Source organism: Brienomyrus brachyistius, chromosome 25 (assembly GCF_023856365.1).
Source record: "Brienomyrus brachyistius isolate T26 chromosome 25, BBRACH_0.4, whole genome shotgun sequence".
NCBI lineage: Eukaryota > Metazoa > Chordata > Actinopteri > Osteoglossiformes > Mormyridae > Brienomyrus > Brienomyrus brachyistius.
In genome coordinates, this window is record NC_064557.1 from 2,141,863 (window position 1) to 2,159,644 (window position 17,782).

General features: G+C 48.1%; 2 protein-coding genes across 3 annotated transcripts; one reads left to right on the forward strand and one right to left on the reverse strand.

Annotated features, from left to right (window-relative positions):
- Nucleotides 1-1,737: 1,737 nt before the first annotated feature.
- Nucleotides 1,738-15,842, forward strand: LOC125720566 (coiled-coil domain-containing protein 149-like). The gene is given in 14 exon segments (XM_048996131.1): nucleotides 1,738-2,069; nucleotides 4,711-4,872; nucleotides 5,880-5,918; nucleotides 6,795-6,902; nucleotides 7,198-7,314; nucleotides 7,897-8,069; nucleotides 8,373-8,445; nucleotides 8,539-8,623; nucleotides 9,280-9,427; nucleotides 9,695-9,771; nucleotides 10,975-11,007; nucleotides 12,419-12,505; nucleotides 12,916-12,998; nucleotides 13,000-15,842. Coding segments are annotated over 14 exon segments (1,557 nt in total). The 5' UTR covers nucleotides 1,738-2,018; the 3' UTR covers nucleotides 13,321-15,842.
- A 94-nt stretch (nucleotides 15,843-15,936) lies between these two features.
- Nucleotides 15,937-17,564, reverse strand: LOC125720585 (extracellular superoxide dismutase [Cu-Zn]-like). Of its 2 annotated transcripts, none has more exons than XM_048996166.1 (2): nucleotides 17,259-17,564; nucleotides 15,937-16,769 (listed from the first exon to the last, which is right to left on the reverse strand). In XM_048996166.1, exon 2 carries the CDS (start codon nucleotides 16,758-16,760, stop codon nucleotides 16,149-16,151), a length of 612 nt encoding a protein of 203 aa, XP_048852123.1. In that variant the 5' UTR covers nucleotides 16,761-16,769; nucleotides 17,259-17,564; the 3' UTR covers nucleotides 15,937-16,148. The 2 variants fall into 2 exon arrangements, with proteins under 2 accessions (XP_048852123.1, XP_048852122.1); XM_048996165.1 differs by having other exon boundaries at nucleotides 17,218-17,564.
- Nucleotides 17,565-17,782: the final 218 nt, after the last annotated feature.

Below are 17,782 nucleotides of genomic sequence, written 5' to 3' on the forward strand. Positions count from 1 at the left end.
GTGCGGTACATGACCTTACTGCTAACGAGTCTCAGTCATCGCAAATGTGTGCTCTTAGCACAAAAGAGCAGTAGCAAACAGCTGCGCTGTCCACTGAAATATCGATGTGAACCTGGGCTGTCCGAGATGCAAACGCTTAGGTGAGCAAGGTCAGGTTTTTTGCTGGCTTGACCCAGGCCGCAGGAACACGTGACTCCTGATGGTGCGATGTCCGTGGTGTCCATTGAGAACAAGGAGCTGACATGGAGTCATAGAAGAGTCACCGTTTAAGATCAGACTCTCAGATATACAAGGCTTTCGTTGTGAATTTTTGGCTTTCTTCCAGACCTGTAATTATACCCATTATCACTGTAAACTGAATCCATTGCACATTCTGAATAGAAAAACAGGCCAAAGTTGGAAAGCAATTAAATCAAGTGTCAAGTGGTTTCATTCACAATCCCAAGGAACTCAAGAGACGTCACTTGCTTACTTCAGCGAGCAGTACCTCTGGGTCGGTCTGAGAATGGGACGAGCCTCTCTCGTAACAGCTGGACGTGTCTGCTCTGCATCTTGGTAAATTTGCACAGCTGCACCTGCGATTTTACGGGAAAGGTAGCATGGAGGCTGCAGGGAAGAGCGCTACGTCTCTATAAATAAAGAGCGAGCGGCTATTTAAAGCTCAGCCAGCCAAAAAAAGATAAATAATACTCCGTATACAGCATGACAAACACATTTATCTTCAGCAAAATCTGCTACTTAATCAAGACAAGCGTCTTCGCTCCTCCCATCTGCCAGTAGCCTTGACAAGATATATATTGCATATCATATATACATGTTTCTTCACAGACTGTTTATATGGACTATATATATGAACAGGCTTATATAAATAACTTCAGATTACAAATACCTTGACATTCCACAGAGCATGACACAGAAATTAAAGTTACATCCACCCATTTTCTGAAACTGCTTAATCCCAACTGGGGACACCGGGGGGTACTGGAGTCCATCTTGGGAACATTGGGTACAGGCAGGAAGCAACGTTTCCCAGTGTTTGTCATTGTACCCTGTAGAAATGCTGCGTCGACGTGCCCATTTCCTGAACATCGATAATTTTCATATACACATTTATGCACATATGAATGTTTTAGGTGGGACATCTTATTTCCAGTGATTTCTGACCATTTCATACTTGATGGGGGAAACCCAACCTTTTTAACAGGGAGACTATTTTAGGTCATTCAACAGTTAGAAAATATACAGGGAGTGAGCGAAATATGAGACTGCAAGGGGGAAAAAGACTTTTAATTGTGAAGTATCTGAACCGCAGTTACATGTGGAGATACAAGGTGAGTAATATTATATTGAAGGCCTGATGAATAAGGCCATTGTGCGGCCAAGCTACAAACAGTTTTCTTATGATATTCCCATATTCCTAGCAGATAATGCCAGCACACATGCTCCTAAGCAAATTCAGCAGTGGTTTCACCTCTAGGATGAAGTCAGTCTCCTGCCATGACCTTCCCAGTAATCGGATCTAAACCTAACGAGAACTTCATGGAAGTACTGGCATGCAGAATGAGAAGTACATTTCTGCATCTTTCATCCCCTAAGGACCGGTTCTGATTTTTATATTAGCCCACGTTATCATGTTAATACTACGGTCCAAGGCATAACTAGTACAAAACCGAAACTCCCGTCATCCGATCCTCATTACAGCGATCAATGGTGATACAGAATGCATTACCGTTTTAATTTTTGTTTTTCAGGGAAGCAATTATATTGTATAACATTTATAAAATTGGCAAAGAGCACAGGACAATCCGGTATATAGTCCGTAGTCCATCTGAATACAATCCCGATCAGCTGCTCCTCATGCTGACGCGAAATTCATGGGGGTGAGGAAGAGGAGGAGGAAGAGGAGGAGCCTGCGGAGGAGATCCCGAGCCACCTGACTGTAAATACGGCCGCTTTCTCCTCATCGCTCCCCGATACCTCGCCGTCCTCGGGCGGTAATATCTGGAGGTTGCGGAACGATGAATTCCTCCAAGCGGAGCGAAAGCGACTGGCAGGGCTTGGTGAGCGAGGTGAGCCGCAGGAAGGAGCGTCCTCGGCCGTCAGCGCCGGGGATGGTATCCGGGCGCGGGGGGGGGGATCAAGGACCGATCGGCCGGACCGGGGGGCCTGGTAATGGAGCTTGCACGTCACGTTAAACCGCCGTGTCGCCATAGGCTCCGTAATGCACGATACTGCGGGGTGTGTTTTAGTGATGTGCAGGCCGGCGTGGGTGCAACGCACCGGTGTGGATTGGGGAGGTGGAGAAGGAAAGTAAAAGAGATGCAGCACCATGACAGCTGCGTAGCTTATCAGTAGGACTGGAATATCGCAAATTTACAAATGCAAACGCGTTTTACAGTGGATTGCGCACGCAAACCCGTGAGGGTGCATTATAGGGACGTAGGACGCAGCGTCCAATTTTAGGTGCGATGGCCGCAGTTTGATTTAAGGCAGTGTAAGCTGGAAGCGGCCGGTCGGACCGCTACATCTGAACTTAATACGCATTTTATTTCCCCTGAAAAACAGCCGAATCGTCCATTTGAGATCTTTAATCATTTCTGAACCATTAAAGACCTCTGGACGATATGTGCGAGGTGCAGTAGAGACGGTTTGAACAGGAATTGCTTTGTATGGCCTGCACAGTATAACAGGTGTTCACATTTTACACGCGTATGGAGCATAATTTCTCTCTCTTTTGTATTTTGCTGTTTTGCCCTTTTGACAGAGTAGCATCCAGTCCAGGGTGCCCCTCGCCGCAGTGCATCTTGGGATGTACTTAAGCTCGCTAGATAAGGCATTTGTGCAAGATGAATGGATGTGTTCCACCGTAAACACAACGCAATGCTAGGTACTTCTGAGAGCATTGTTTGTCAAGACATTGTCCACTGCAAAATGTTGGCGTGGAAGTAAGACCATTACCCTCACTGTAAACAGAAACACGCGGCCTTATGTCCCAAACACACCTGTAGCTTAACTATACTCTGCACACTGATCTGTGTCCTGTGAGGATTTATCGGATCGATGCATATTTTTAATGTTCTCCAAGGGCTGTATGCCTGTCCCTGTAGCCGATTTTCTGTGAAAACATCTTTCTGGTAAAGATTTTAGTATGTTAAAGGTAAATGTACTTAAAAAACTGCTGTATAAGGATAATAATAATGATTTTAAGTTTATTTGCCATCTATTTAAATATGCGTACAGCTGTATTGGAATTCTTCCTTTTACATATCCCATCTTGCTCTCTTTTCAGACACATATACACACATACAGGTCACAGCAAAGTTTGGGGTTTGCCGATTGTCCAGCAGCCCTATAGCATTTTTTTTTAGATAAGAGGGTATGGAAGATGGATGGATGGATGGATGGATGCCTGCAGGGATAAAAATGGACATTTCCCAAAAACCCTAATTGGCATGCCTGTTAACTGTTACTCTGACACAAATTGAATTTAGCAGAGATTTGACAGCTCTGGGCAATGAACAGGTCCTACCCCGAAGACTGCCTGTCATTTAGAACCTTCTGCCTAGCGAGCTGCGCAGTTTCGACCTGAGGTGCTGTGAGTGGAAGCTAAACGCAGGTCACCATAAATATATGAATACGTGCTTTTTCTTCGTGCACACCCTGAGACTATGCTGTAAGCTGCAGGTAACACTATCCAGGCCTCTAAAGAGATGGGTCGCTTCCTTTGGGAATGGGTCTACCCTCCTGACAGCAGAGCAAATCAGAATATTGCGTCCGTGGTTTGGGAATAAGGTTTTGGATTGAAAACGTGGGTGTCACATTTCTGACGGGGGGGGGATGCTGGCTTTTTGCCAGAGTGCCGAGAACATACTGACCCCTGGAAATGTCTATCGGGAAAGATACTCTTAAGTTCCACCCTTGGCGTGGTGCGCTGTGCCGTACATGCATCAGGACACTGCTCACTGTTTACTGTGAATGCTGTCATCTCTTAAGCTGTTTAGCGTTTATCCTAAAGCCTTTATATATTCGGTAATGACCTGCAGAGAGTGTCTGATGTGTAAACAGCAGATGATGTGAAACCATGAGCTACGTAAGTTGCTGTTTGAAAAAGTATTTGCCAGGATGGTAATTTAGTGTAAGGTAGCGGGTCCCAATCGCCATGGCAGCAAGCTGCTGTTCTGGGTGTCGTTATCTGATATGCAAGGTGTGAGGTCATCAGCAATGACAGAACAATGGAGGGGGACTGGGAGGGAGTAGGGACCGGGGCAGGGGGCATGCAGCTGACTTGCTGTTCTGTGGCTGCTTTTGCTGGGGTTGTGGTTCTGTGAGGATGCTAGCCTCAGATTTCCTGTCTGTCTGTTTGGAAAAAGCCAAATGTGTGGACGCCATAGGTTATATGTTCCAGTCCCATCCCTAGCCTTCTTGAAACCATGGGCGCTTTTTCCACTGCACCCGGCGCTGAACTTTTAGTACTTAAAGTAATGCTACATTCCATGTGAAGTTGTAGCTCCTAAATTCCAAATTCCTAGTCGGAAATTTCAACTAGAACGCCCCCTCAAGTCGGAATTTCGACTCATAAACCCTGAGGAATCAACACAACCCCGAGCTCAGAATTCAAGATGGCTGGAAATCAGTCATACATTCAGGTAACATTAGCCCTGTCCCACATTGAACCACAGACCGTCCCTCTCGGTACTCCTCTGTTCACAGTTCCTGGTGTGCAAACGCAAGCTGGAGAGCAAGAAGGAGGCCTTGCTGATCCTGTCCAAAGAGCTGGACTCCTGTCAGCAGGAGCGGGACCAGTACAAGCTGATGGCCAACCAGCTACGGGAGCGACACCAAGGCCTCAAGAAGAAGTACCGGGAGCTCATAGTGGGTGTAGACACTGGGGACCGTCCAGTAGAGGGAGCTCATAGTTGGTGTGGACACTGGGGACTGTCCAGTAGAGGGAGCTCATAGAGGGTGTGCACTGCGGGGACTGTCCAGTAGAGGGAGCTCATAGTTGGTGTGGACACTGGGGACTGTCCAGTCGAGGGAGCTCATAGAGGGTGTGCACTGCGGGGACCGTCCAGTAGAGGGAGCTCATAGAGGGGGTGCACTGCGGGGACTGTCCAGTACCGGGAGCTCATAGAGGGGGTGCACTGCGGGGACTGTCCAGTACCGGGAGCTCATAGAGGGGGTGCACTACGGGGACTGTCTAGTACCGGGAGCTCATAGAGGGGGTGCACTGCGGGGACTGTCCAGTACCGGGAGCTCATAGAGGGGGTGCACTGCGGGGACTGTCCAGTAGCAGGAGCTCATAGAGGGGGTGCACTGCGGGGACTGTCCAGTAGAGGGAGCTCATAGAGGGTGTGCACTGTGGGGACTGTCCAGTACCGGGAGCTCATAGAGGGGGTGCACTGCGGGGACTGTCCAGTACCGGGAGCTCATAGAGGGGGTGCACTGCGGGGACTGTCCAGTAGAGGGAGCTCATAGAGGGTGTGCACTGCGGGGACTGTCCAGTAGAGGGAGCTCATAGTTGGTGTGGACACTGGGGACCGTCCAGTAGAGGGAGCTCATAGAGGGGGTGCACTGCGGGGACTGTCCAGTACCGGGAGCTCATAGAGGGGGTGCACTGCGGGGACTGTCCAGTAGAGGGAGCTCATAGAGGGTGTGCACTGCGGGGACTGTCCAGTAGAGGGAGCTCATAGAGGGTGTGCACTGCGGGGACTGTCCAGTAGAGGGATCTCATAGAGGGTGTGCACTGCGGGGACTGTCCAGTAGAGGGAGCTCATAGAGGGGGTGCACTGCGGGGACTGTCCAGTAGAGGGACCTCGTAGTGGCCTAGTTCTGTTCCATGGCATAATGCATGCTAATTGTACCTTTAATTTACGTTACAGGATGGTGACCCTTCACTGCCCCCAGAAAAGCGAAATCAGGTATGACAGAAAACGTCCCCGCGATCCTGCGTGTTTGCGGAGGGAGGCTGCATTTCCCATGTACTGTATGCCGAAAGAGCCAGGCCTTTCAGAAAGAGAAACCTCATGCCCTTTCCAGATTTTCCTCTGGCTGTCAAAGCGCCAGTGCCAGTTCCAGTGCCAGTGCCAGGGCAGAAGAGATAAGCCCCTTTAACAGATAAGCAGGAGCAGAGCTGATAAAAAGCCTGTGAGCACAGAGCAGTTAGCCTGCAGGGCCTGATGAGGTGCCAGATCCATCATGCATCTGAAAAGCGGCCACAGCTGGGAAGAAAAGGTGGTGAGGGATGTTTGTACTCATCTGTGTATGCGGGGGGTGGGGGTGGGTGGGTTGGGGGGGTGCTGTTCTCACACCCGGCTGCCAAGCTGAGTCTCTGCCGGATTCTACAGTTTCATCCTGCAGTGTTAAATTTCTGCCCTAAAAGCTCCGAATGACTTGCTTCCTGCGTTTATAAACGATGGTGCTACCTGTCAGAATGCTACAAAACTCGTCGACTTGACGCATCTTGCAGGTCGCTGCACGCAAAAATATCTACTTGGACGCGCCGTGTCATTTCTGATGTTCAGACATTCAGATGATTGAATGGGGCCTACAAGAAGTCATAGGCTGCTATAGGATGGGAATGAGGGATGAAGATGAGGGACGGATGCTCATAGAGGAGGTGTGTTTGGTCCCTGAATGATCTTGCAGGCATAGCGCCCTCTGCAGGTCTGTTAGGGGGCTCTGTTCCCGTCAGACCACAGGAAGCTTCACCTGCCCCCGAAAGTCGCTGTCGCCTAACTTGCTTGCCCACGGCAGGTTCCTCTTCTTGTCCTCACCTTCGCTCCACCCTTTTCCAGGTGAACCTGGCGCAGCTCCTGCGGGACTCCAGGGAGAAGAGCAAGCGGCTGGCGGAGGAGGTGAAGGAGCTGAGTCAGCGGCTAGCGGAGGCGCAGGGGGACAACAAGGTGGGGGGGCCAGCTCCGGAATCGCGTTTTAGTAGGCTGGGGGGCGGTGGGGGGGCCGTGCTTATGAGGGGACGCCCCCGAGGATTGATGGGAACCAACTAATCTGCTGGCTCCCAACGACAAGATCAAAGCTCGTTGAGATGTAGAGCAGTAATTAATGATGAGAACATCGCGAGTCTCTCCACAGCGCCACCCCGACAGGCAGTCAAGTTCTGGCAGGGAGGGGTCCCAGCAGCGGTGAAGGGGGGGGGGTGCGCTGTAGACACCGGGCATCTCACACTCGTCTCACTCTTAGCTTCTGAGGATGACCATCGCCAAGCAGAGGCTGGGGGATGAGGAGGTGGGGGCGCGACACTTCCCCGCCCATGAGCGAGAGGACCTGGTGCAGCAGCTGGAAAGAGCACGGGAGCAGGTGTGGGGGTCGGCAGAGGGAGAACACCACCCACATTACACTGGTCAACAAAGCATTTTGAGTAGCATCCAGTTAAACTTTACCCTATACATACATTTACAGTACATGTGCACGGTGGAAGTATATTCTTAATATGGAACTATAGGCTATATTTATAGCCTAAAAATGACGTGAGTCAACTATGGGTGATGGCAAAATTCTGAGTGCATTTCTGAAATCAGCATAAACACCATCACGGATCAAATTCGGGGTCTATGTTGAGTAGTGTTATGAACAAAGTCATGATGTAACAACCCAGTGATCATGTGATCCTGAGTCTTTTGACTAAGAGCGTCTTGGTGATGCGTAGGAGTATGAATGACCTTCCAGTGATGACACACTACAAACCGGCACAGATATTACTTAAGCGATTAGAAATATTATGACACTAATAACACGAATCCCTAATCTTTTAGATTTGAAGATTATATAGTAAAAGCTAAAGGCAGCAGAACTTGATGGGCCGTTGACCCAGGTCCTGTATTGACATTTATGTTCATATTCGTTTGGTCACACTTGACTTGCCTTTGCCCGGCGGTGTAGAATGAAGAACTGGAGCAGAATCTTAAGGCGGCGACAGATGAGCTGCAGGACGTGAAGGCAGAGCATGCGGTGTTTCAGGAGAAGGCTGGCCGCCTCAACCGGGAGCTCAACCACATCCTGGGGACCCCGGATAACCGCATTATCGACGTGGATGCGCTCTGCATGGAGAACAGGTGTGGACTGCATGTGCTGAACATGGCTGAGAGTAGTTTTTCCCAACCCAGTCCTCTGGGGCCACCAGACAATCCACATTTTTGCTCCCTCCCAGCTGTAGTTTGTAGGAGTCCTGGGAGCTGGAAGGGAGCGAAAATGTGGGTTGAGAAACCCTGGCTTAGAGGTTGTGGCAGCATAGGGGGTGGTTGTAATTGCCGTTTGTCAGTGTCATGGTTGTCTCAGTCTTCTCTAGTATTTTCTACAGCAGGCACCAGCCTTGCATAGATGTTTATTCAACGGTTATCGAACTGATTTCATCTCAGGTACATACACGAGCGGTTTAAGCAGCTCCAGGAAGAGGTCCGCCTGCTTAAAACGAACGTGATGAAGTACAAGGTGCGTGCTTTTCGAAATAGCAGGCCAGATTAAACTCGGTCCGCGGTGATTAGAGAATAATTGTCAGCAGTTCACCCAGGTGTGTCTTTCCAGAGCGCCCTGGAGAGACGCAAGAACTCCAAAATATATGGAAAATCCAACAGCAGTGCTCTCACCGGGGTACTTTCTGCCAAACAAGGTACACCAGTATCCCACCGCCATACATGAGTTTGTTTGATTGTACCCTTCCGGCCTCTGTAAGGCTGCATCCGAAATTGCACACTTCCACACCAAATAGTACGGCAAAACCGTAGCGTGCGTCGCTTAGTACACAAAACGTTCCTAGATGGCACCCTGCATCTAAGTCCGAAGTGGGCAAACACTACACTATTCAGTACCACAAACCCAGAGGAGACTTCTGAGGGAGCCGGGGTTTTGTTCGGTACTTGTCATTATGCAGGACTCCTGTCATTACAGGCCAACGTCCGGCAATTCATAGGTGACGTGCATCCAGGAAGTGCATGGAGTTTCGTACTTGCACACCAAAGACTTGCACTAATTGACTGTCGCTGTAGTGTGTGCTTTGTTGTTTTCCTCATGTAAGTGCAGAATAAGAAGTGTGTGAATTCAGATGCAGCCCAGATCTCTTCTGGTCCCTCCTGTGCCCCCTTTCACCTTTGAACTCTGCTTTTCAGATAAAGTTTTACAAAAATATAACACGGAAAGAAGAAATTATAGTATAATTTAGTCCCAGCTGTTTGAGTTAAAGTATGACGGACACTTGCTAAGAAGTGATTCAGTGCCGGGGATTCTGGGACTTCTGGGTTATTGACCGGTGGCACCCCCTATCTCCAGTGCAGGAGCTTCTGCTGTCTGAGGACAATGGCTGTAGCCTACCTGCTACTCCCCAATCCATCTCTGACCTCAAGTCCCTGGCCACTGCACTGCTGGAGACCATCCATGAGAAGAACCTGGTCATTCAGCACCAGCGACAGACCAACAAGTGAGATGTGCCCTGTCACACATTGTCCTCCCAAGGGCTTTGTTGCATTTATGTTTATTAGTGGCACAGAAAATATATGCCATAAGGCTTCAAGGTGTGTTTATAATGTGTAGAAGATTAAATATCTGACGGGAAGAAAATGGAAAAATTCAAATTTAATGTGGCATGAATTTTTCATGCTATAGCTTGCATTTTAAAAGAAGTGCCTTAGCTCTTTAAGGGTAGGTCACATGGCATCAAGCGGAGTCCTGGCTTTTGTTTTCACAGGATTCTGGGAAACCGTGTGGCAGAGCTGGAGAAGAAGCTGAAGACTTTGGAGATGGCTGGTTTGTGGAGCCTCCCAGGTTAGCGTTGTCGTCGCCCTACTTAGCTGGCCTCTTGATATAGCCTGGTGCACCATCCCACGATTGTGTAACTGGGGCCTTGGGGCATCGTGCTCCAAAGTACACATGGTTAATCTTCACAACTGGTGTGGCGGGCCACCGTCTCTGCATGCTAAACACTCATTGGCTGAGGTCAGCCTCGCCCTTATTTGCATGGCTTTGCATTGGCTGGCTGTTTGCGCCCCCTAGTGGTGGGTGGGACGTCTCCACTGCACTGCTGCTGATTTCTGCTATTGTGTTTGTCTTCTACTGATATCAGAAGGTGAACCGAACTGTGATGCCCGCAGAGTGGTGATGTATGGAATAAAACGGAAACCACAGCAGTAGACTCATTAAAATAAACACACGGCCAAAACATTGGCTGGATTTATGAGTATTGGCTTCGATTTAGAATTTTCTCAACTTGCCTTTTCCCTGGACATCGCTGAAGTGGGAAAACATTTGGATTTTTAATTTGCGAACGATGCAGCACGGCCAGTCGGAGCTGGAGTCGGCAAAGAAAATGATTTTCATTTCCACTGGTTCTGTGCATGGCCCACGGGAAACGCTTCCAGCAAAAAACCCAATGGAAACACGTGTATTTAATGTTGTTTCCCTTTAACAATTTTTACTGAAGACTACTGGGTTTAATAAACAGAGAAATACAAAAGGCAAGGCTGTCCTTGGTGACGCAGACTCCACCATGAGAGCGCCCCCTGATGGTGGGCTCTTGTCCGACAGCTCCTGATGTGGAGCTGGGTCCGAGACCCTTCATTACCCACAATGCCTTGAAGCAGGGGTTTTCAACATTCTGATGTCCATGAACTGGTTTATGCCATAGAAAAATGCCACAGATCGGTAAACCTTATTGTGGGGGGGATGTTTGTCGACAAACCAGTGCGAGAGATTTCATTACTTGTAAATATGAGAGAGGCCATGGCTTGAAAATGCAGTTTATTTTTTGGAAATTATCCAACCCCCCCCCCCCCACAAAACCCCCGGTGTTCAACAGACAGGTGGTGGGGACCCCTGCCTTAAAGCACACCCATGTGGCGCGGCTCCCCGTGTGTCCAGCATAGCTGAAGGACTGTGATTTGGCCTTCCGCTTGATTGTGCTTTGTAGACCAGGATTTGTTACCATTTCTGCTAACTTGCCTTTTCTCTGTCTCCCCCTGCTGCCTGGAGGCCTCACCTACAATGTGTCGCTGGGATTTGGAAGTACGTGTCTTTTGAGCTCGTCATGCTGCGATATGCCGTCAAAGCTTGTGTTTTCATTGCACTAGTCAGGGTGGATGTGCAGCCTGTTAGTAGGCCAGATCAGGTGCCCCTGACATCAAGCAGACCATTTGAAGGACATCTTTGTGAGCTGGGAAGCTGTGAGGCTTTGATCATTGTTATCCTGTAAAAAAAAATGGCAGATATTGAACTATGAGAGTGTTCTGTTTGCTTGGGCAAGATGCTTCAATGGACATTATTCTGCCCTTTTGAATGTAATGCATGTGGTTTAAATCTCATTTTTAATATAAATATTCTCTGTGTGTGCAAAATAGAATGTACTTATTTGCCTGTGTGTATATTGAGAATATTACAGGATAGCCGGGCAAAATCAGTATAAATGTTGGCACCAGTCAGATTTAGCTATTAAAATCAGGTGCAGGAGTCTGTTCTGTGAACAGCAAGATGTTTACAGAGTGTCCAGAAACTGGCACAATACCTGTCTTGTCCAGCAGAGGGAAACGCAACACCACTTTGCGGATCCATCTCAAGCTTGACTGAACCAGTTTGTCTGTCTTAAGATGGCCATTCGGCCTTTATAAAGATGACAAGGATCCATTACAGAAAATGATTGCCCACATTACAAACACATTTAGGGAACGTGGCGTTATTAGGGGATTTTGTAGACCAGACGGAACATGGCTGAGGGCTCGCCGCCAAAACTGACAGCTATGAGGTCCGGTAGAGAGAGACTGATAGGGGCTAAATATGCGAGATCAGAAAGAGACCCAGTTGTTACCACCTAGGGAGCAACTGTATGGCAGCGTTAGATGACTGCTCACCATTTATCACCGAGCCTGGAGGATAGGCGATCAATCGTGCGGCTGAGCCTGTCCGAAACAAAGCTCTCCGCAGTCGCTCGCAGCAGGGAAGGTTTTTGTAAAAGAGGTGTCATGCACTGAGTGTCGGGGGGGGCGGGTTGCCTGAAGCATGAACGGGCACCTAATGCGTGCCAGCCCTCCCCATGACGTCCTCGCCCCGCTAAGCTGGCACGACGCGGCGACGCGCCTCGCTACTTTGAGGAAATCCTGCCCCATTATCAAACCTACCCGGGGTCACGTTGGGGGTGGTGGGTCGGGAGGGGGGAGAATCCCCGCTAGGAGGACAACAGAGGGATCCTAGGCAGGTGCGCTTCAGGAGACGCAAGCGTTCAAAATGGGAAGCCTTTAAAGTCAGCTGACATTAAGTGCTTTAGCGAAGGGCTCTGATCTAAGAATAGAGTGGAGGTCTAAAGGGTGAAAGCCATGGTGGGGTGTGAGAAGGCCTGTGGAGCGCTTGGTGTGGGAAGGGGGAGGGCAGCCATATGCGATCAGTTCCCCGAAACTAAACTGACGGGTGGCCGTGTGGCCCGCAGGAGCAGGAAGAGGGACCGTTACCCTGAACGAGAGCGAGCTGCCCACGTCCCCTCCACCTCCACACCTGAGAGAGGCGCCCCCTGAAGGTGAGTGTGCATCGGGGGGGGGGGGGGGTCGTTACTGCGACACGCTGTGGCTTTTCAAGGTGAAACGGTAACTTCGATGTTCTTTGTCAATGTGGACCGAGGTCTGTACGTCATCCACGGTCTTTAGCGCAAGGATTTAAAAACATTAAATGAAAAGTACCAGCAAAAATGTAGGTACCTCTGGGATTTTTTTGGGACCGTGTCCAGCTCTTCTTGCGTCCCCCCCCTCATGCATTTGTCCCTTCTGTCACCATTCTCCCTGTTATTCTGTAGGCTGCTGACTCACTGGACTGAGGCACGACGTACAGTGACCTATAAATATTTGCTTTGCTTTCCAAGCACGTTCTCCTATGCATTTCTGCAGGAGCTGTGCTGCCGGTCACCCTTTCACCCTCTGTGTGTTTTTTCAGATGACAGGATGGGAGGAAGGGAGGACTATGTGGGCCAACAGGACACGCCCCACTGCAGCGACCCAGAGGTGTCGCCCCGTTCGCCGCGTTGGCCCGGATGGAAGCAGCGAGGAGAGTGCCCCCTACTGTACAGACCGATCAGAATCAGTCACTAGAGGTGGGGTCAGCGTCCCAGTGGTCAGTCTGAGGCTGGAGACGGTGGTATCCCGTGAGGAGGGAGGAACCGCCCAGGTGGATTCTGGGACGGAGGTGGAAAACACAGCTCAAGTTCATGGTGAGGAAGGGTCATCTTCTTTGGCTTCCCTTCCCCTCAACCCTTCACGGGATGACTGTCCAGACTGCTGCCTTTCACTAGCCCCGCCCACCCACACAAGCCCCTCCCCTTCCCCCGACCACGCCCAGTAAGCACAGCTGACTGAGACCTGTGGTGCACAGCTGTCCTCTGGCCTTGAAGTCGAGCCCCAGGTCAGCACAGATAGCTGCTCTTGCACAGAGTCGTCTGGCCCAAACCTCAGAGATGAGCGGCAGCTCCTGCAGAGAGAACCTGGCATAGACCATCATCTGGGTCCCACATGATGAGATCCGGTCTTGTTGCAGACTGAGATAAGCCAGCCTGCTTGGACTCCTCCTTTCCTGCGGCCTTGCCTGGCTGCCGGGGGTCCCTCCCCTGTTCAATTTGAAAACCAAAAACACTGAGTATTGTCAGCCTGTCCACTTGGCACTGAGACGCTGGGTGGTCTAATCCATAGTTGACCAGCATGTTTGGGGGGGTCTGGCTGCCACTTAAATCCTTGGGCCACAAAACGTTTACTACCTTCTAAGTTGGAGATGTCACTTTCTATTTCAGATACGTATCTGTGGTTTAATAAATTTAGGATTTGTTTTCGTTATGTTAATATATAGATCATTTGGACTAAATGGTCAGTGTTATTGCTCTTGCCTGAATAGGGCTGCTGTACTCGCTGTTTATTGGTCACTTGCTGACAGCACATTTCTGAAGGTTATCCGAGGTTTTGGATGATGTGTCCCTTTGTGCAAAAGCTTTGCATCCCTGTCACCTTGGTTAGAGGTACGCTACCAAAAAAGCTGCTGTCCAGTAGGGGGTGCCGGTGCTTTTCTCGAGCTGGCTGAGCCCCAGATAGTGATTAGGAAAGTGACAAGCTTTGTGACAACTTTGTACCGTCCGGTTTTGGATTTGATCCTGAGTGTAAAGTGGGGATATGAATGACACCACATCATTGAATGACCCTGTGTCCCGTCATGCTTTGTCCCTGGGGGGACATTGGGCAGCGGTTGGTGTGTGGTACTGATATCTGTCTGAATGATCTAAAATGATGTTTGATAGGACTGGACTTAAGAGTCGAAATGTACTGAAAGCGAGACACCGAGACGTATAAATATTTCAGATGCGAGGGGGTAGAAGGAAGTGTGAGACATTGATGTTCTTTCGCACAACCGCTTGCCGGATTTTCTCTCTCCTGCGGGAGAAAACATCTTCCTGTTTTATCCTCTGCATCTCTCCATATTAGACAGTGGAGCTGCTGAAAGGAGAAGCTCAGCCGTTTAGACTTTGTTGCGTTTCGTGGCTGATAAACGTGGGACCTTTTCGAGTCCGTATCCGACTGAATCTGCAGCTGTGAGAACAGCCATTTCCTGCAGCCAATGTCCTGAAGGTCAGCTCGGCTCCCTGTGCCTGTGTGGTTTGGTACATCTGTGGACCATTGTCACCTGATTCTTTGAGAGACACAGTATGAAGTGGTTCAGGGTGTGGGGTGTTTTTGGTTATTTTTTGAGGTCTTTGGAGAAGTACTCAGGTAGGTCTTGGTACTAGAATGATTTGATAAAATGCAGTAAATTGGAAAACCTCTGTCAAAATGTAACGGCTGGACAGAATAGTTCTCAAACAAACAGAGGAATGGAAAATGTTCAGTGAGCTGTAATCTTTGTTTTTTTTCAAGGTGTTTAGTCTCTTTGTTTACTATTCATCTACAGGAAGTTCATGTTGCTTAGCAGGAATGTTTGCTTTGACCGTCTTTCTGGAACAGTGATGTTCTATCGATCTCATTTCATTTCTGCTGGTTTTTTTTTTTTTTTGTATTAAGTTTTCAGCCAAAGAAGGCATTAGGTCTTGTGTGGACGAGGATATCTTATGAGTTCGGCTGCGGGAGAGAACTTCCGAGAGACTGAACTGGATTTTCTTGTCCGGTAGTCTGAAACGTCACGTGTCGCCTAGAGCCGCTGCCGTAGGAGTGGAATTTGGTGACATGCAATCGCGTGCATGACTCTTTTTCTGCATTCTGTAATTACTTGTCTGTGGGTGTAGTCTTTCTTTGCATCTCTTTAAGGCAGCTCTCTCATGCAGAGATGAGGTAGTACTTTTAGCCTGGAACAAAAAAAAAAAAAACCTCCAGTTCTGTTACTGCCTGCATATTTTTGGTATGGGGGGAAAAAACTGCACAAAATGAATATATTTCTTGTGGGGATAAACCTTTGAATTAAAAGAGAAGTGGTGTCATGCACAGCCAGTCTTGGCTTTTTGACTCCTTGGATTTTCCTTTAGATGAGCATTCTCGCTGTGACATACCATTATGGAATGTGTCATTACGAAATAGTGCTACCCATGATGCACCTGCACTAACAAAATGATTAGAAACATTACTCTTTTTATCATTTATTTTGTATTACTATTACTACTGTGTCATTACTAGAATTCATTTAACAGTATTCTTTAATAGGTAAAAATTACTATATGTGTATATATATATATATATATGTATGTAGGTCTACCCATAACCCATTATAACGTTCGCAAACAACATCTGATTACAGGTATAATATACTTATAAAAAGCAATAAAACAGGCTGTCACTTACAATTGAAACTGAAATGGAAATGGCTGGGAGAACATCCCCCCCCCCCCCCCCCCCGTGTATTTAAAGCTACAGTAAGAAGACTAATACATAATGATTTGTCCAGTTTTATGCTTCAGTTTTAGATCATTGTTTAACGGGTCAACTAGTATTTCTGATAAGAAAGCTATTTATTTGTTTCGTGGAAATAAAAGCTGTTAGTGATGCTGTGATGAACCAAATAAATTATATTTTTCTGACAAGGCCTGGTGATATGAAGAATGGCAGCTCTTTTTACAATCCTAGTGTGCGACAGACCCAGCAGTGCATGAGCGGGATGACCTTTCGCTTAGCCTCCTCTTGACGCTGTTGGCTTACAATGTCCTAGAGATTTGTGCTAGTGATCCCGATGATGCAGCAAGCCAGCCGGTAGCCTGCGTTGCCGTGAAGCAGGCTCCCCCCATCGCCCCCCTGGCCCAGGTCATCCTCCCCCGCGTGGAGCACCACGGATCTGCCCAGCACCGACAGCGGCCCGAAGAGGGTGGCCTCGCTCGTCGTCCTCTCATGGATACGTCCACCGCGAGGCACGAAGTTTCCAAAGTCGCCTGGGTGTCCAGGGTGGTTCACCTTGTGGGGGTTGTAGTGGCCACCGGTTGAATCACAGCCTTTGCTGAGGTCACCAAACTGGTGAATGTGGATTGCTCGCTTCTGTATGTCGATGGGGAAGCCTTTCAGTTTGAACATCACCTCCAGCGGCCTGTCGACACCACCCTGTCTGAAGAGCACCCGCCCGTAGACCTTAGGCTGGTCCGCGGCCAGTCTGCTGTTGGGTTTCATCTTGCAGCTTGCGTACAGGGTCCCGTTGGACTCTGCCAACTCTGGTTGGGCCATTGGCTTCGTAGGAAACCTGTCGTTTTGTGAATCGTGGCCAGATAGGAAACAGGGCAGTCCAAACAGGAGGAGCAGTGGACACCAGTTTGTAACAGACAGGTGCATTTTGATTTTCTAGAAAAGATTCATGGCATAATAACATTATATTCATAATATTCTCGTCATTGTATAAAATCTGACACTAATGAGCTCTAACTGCTTCACCCGCATGCGCAGTGGGAAAAAAAATCTAACAAATGAGTTGCGTAAGAGAACTCAAAAAAAGGTAGTTTCTTAATATTTATACCGATCGAAGGTATAAAAAAAATTATATATACGCTCGTTTCGTTAAATCTGGCATACGAAACGGATCTAGCTGTATTGTGTGGCATAGTGATTAAGGAACTTTGCCACGTAAAGTATTAATAATAAAAAATAATTGAGGTACATGTCTACACGGTACTCGTAACGATTCGAAGAAATAAAACAGGGTAATAAATCAGGTTAAAGAGATCAGAATAGTCACACTTTTCTCAACAATAAAAAACGATCAACTACTCAGAAAATATCCCAATTTACTTACGTAAATCAGAATTGCTTTGTGCGGCGCTGTAGATACATTACCTTAGACGCCTGGAGAAAAAAAAACTTAAAATGGAGTCGCTTTCGTAACTTTTTTCTCCACAAAGACGCTCAGAAGACCGACAATGTTGTTATGAAGCCTGCCTGCCTTTTGACATGAAAATTGCACAAGAGCTAAGCGGTTATTTAACGAGCTAACAGTGCATAACGCACGCGGAAAAACAAGAACATTTAGATGGGCATGAATAACACAGTGATGTCACTTTACAACAAACAGTGAAACACATCGCCGCGGGTTCGAATGAGAAAAAGTTAAGTGAAATTATTAAATGAAAATGGCTTGAAAGCATGCATGTGAATAATAATAACGATAAAATACATTTCAGTTACACATAGGGCCTTTTACAAACCCTGGACCGCTTCACAAGGAGAAGAGAGAGTTGAGGAGGAAGAGAAATGTGCAATAAAGAAGTAATCTGATTGCTGCATTAATTCCAGGCGAATAGCCTATTTAATACAGATACAAAGTAATTTAATTCCCATCATTAGACACACATTACAATACA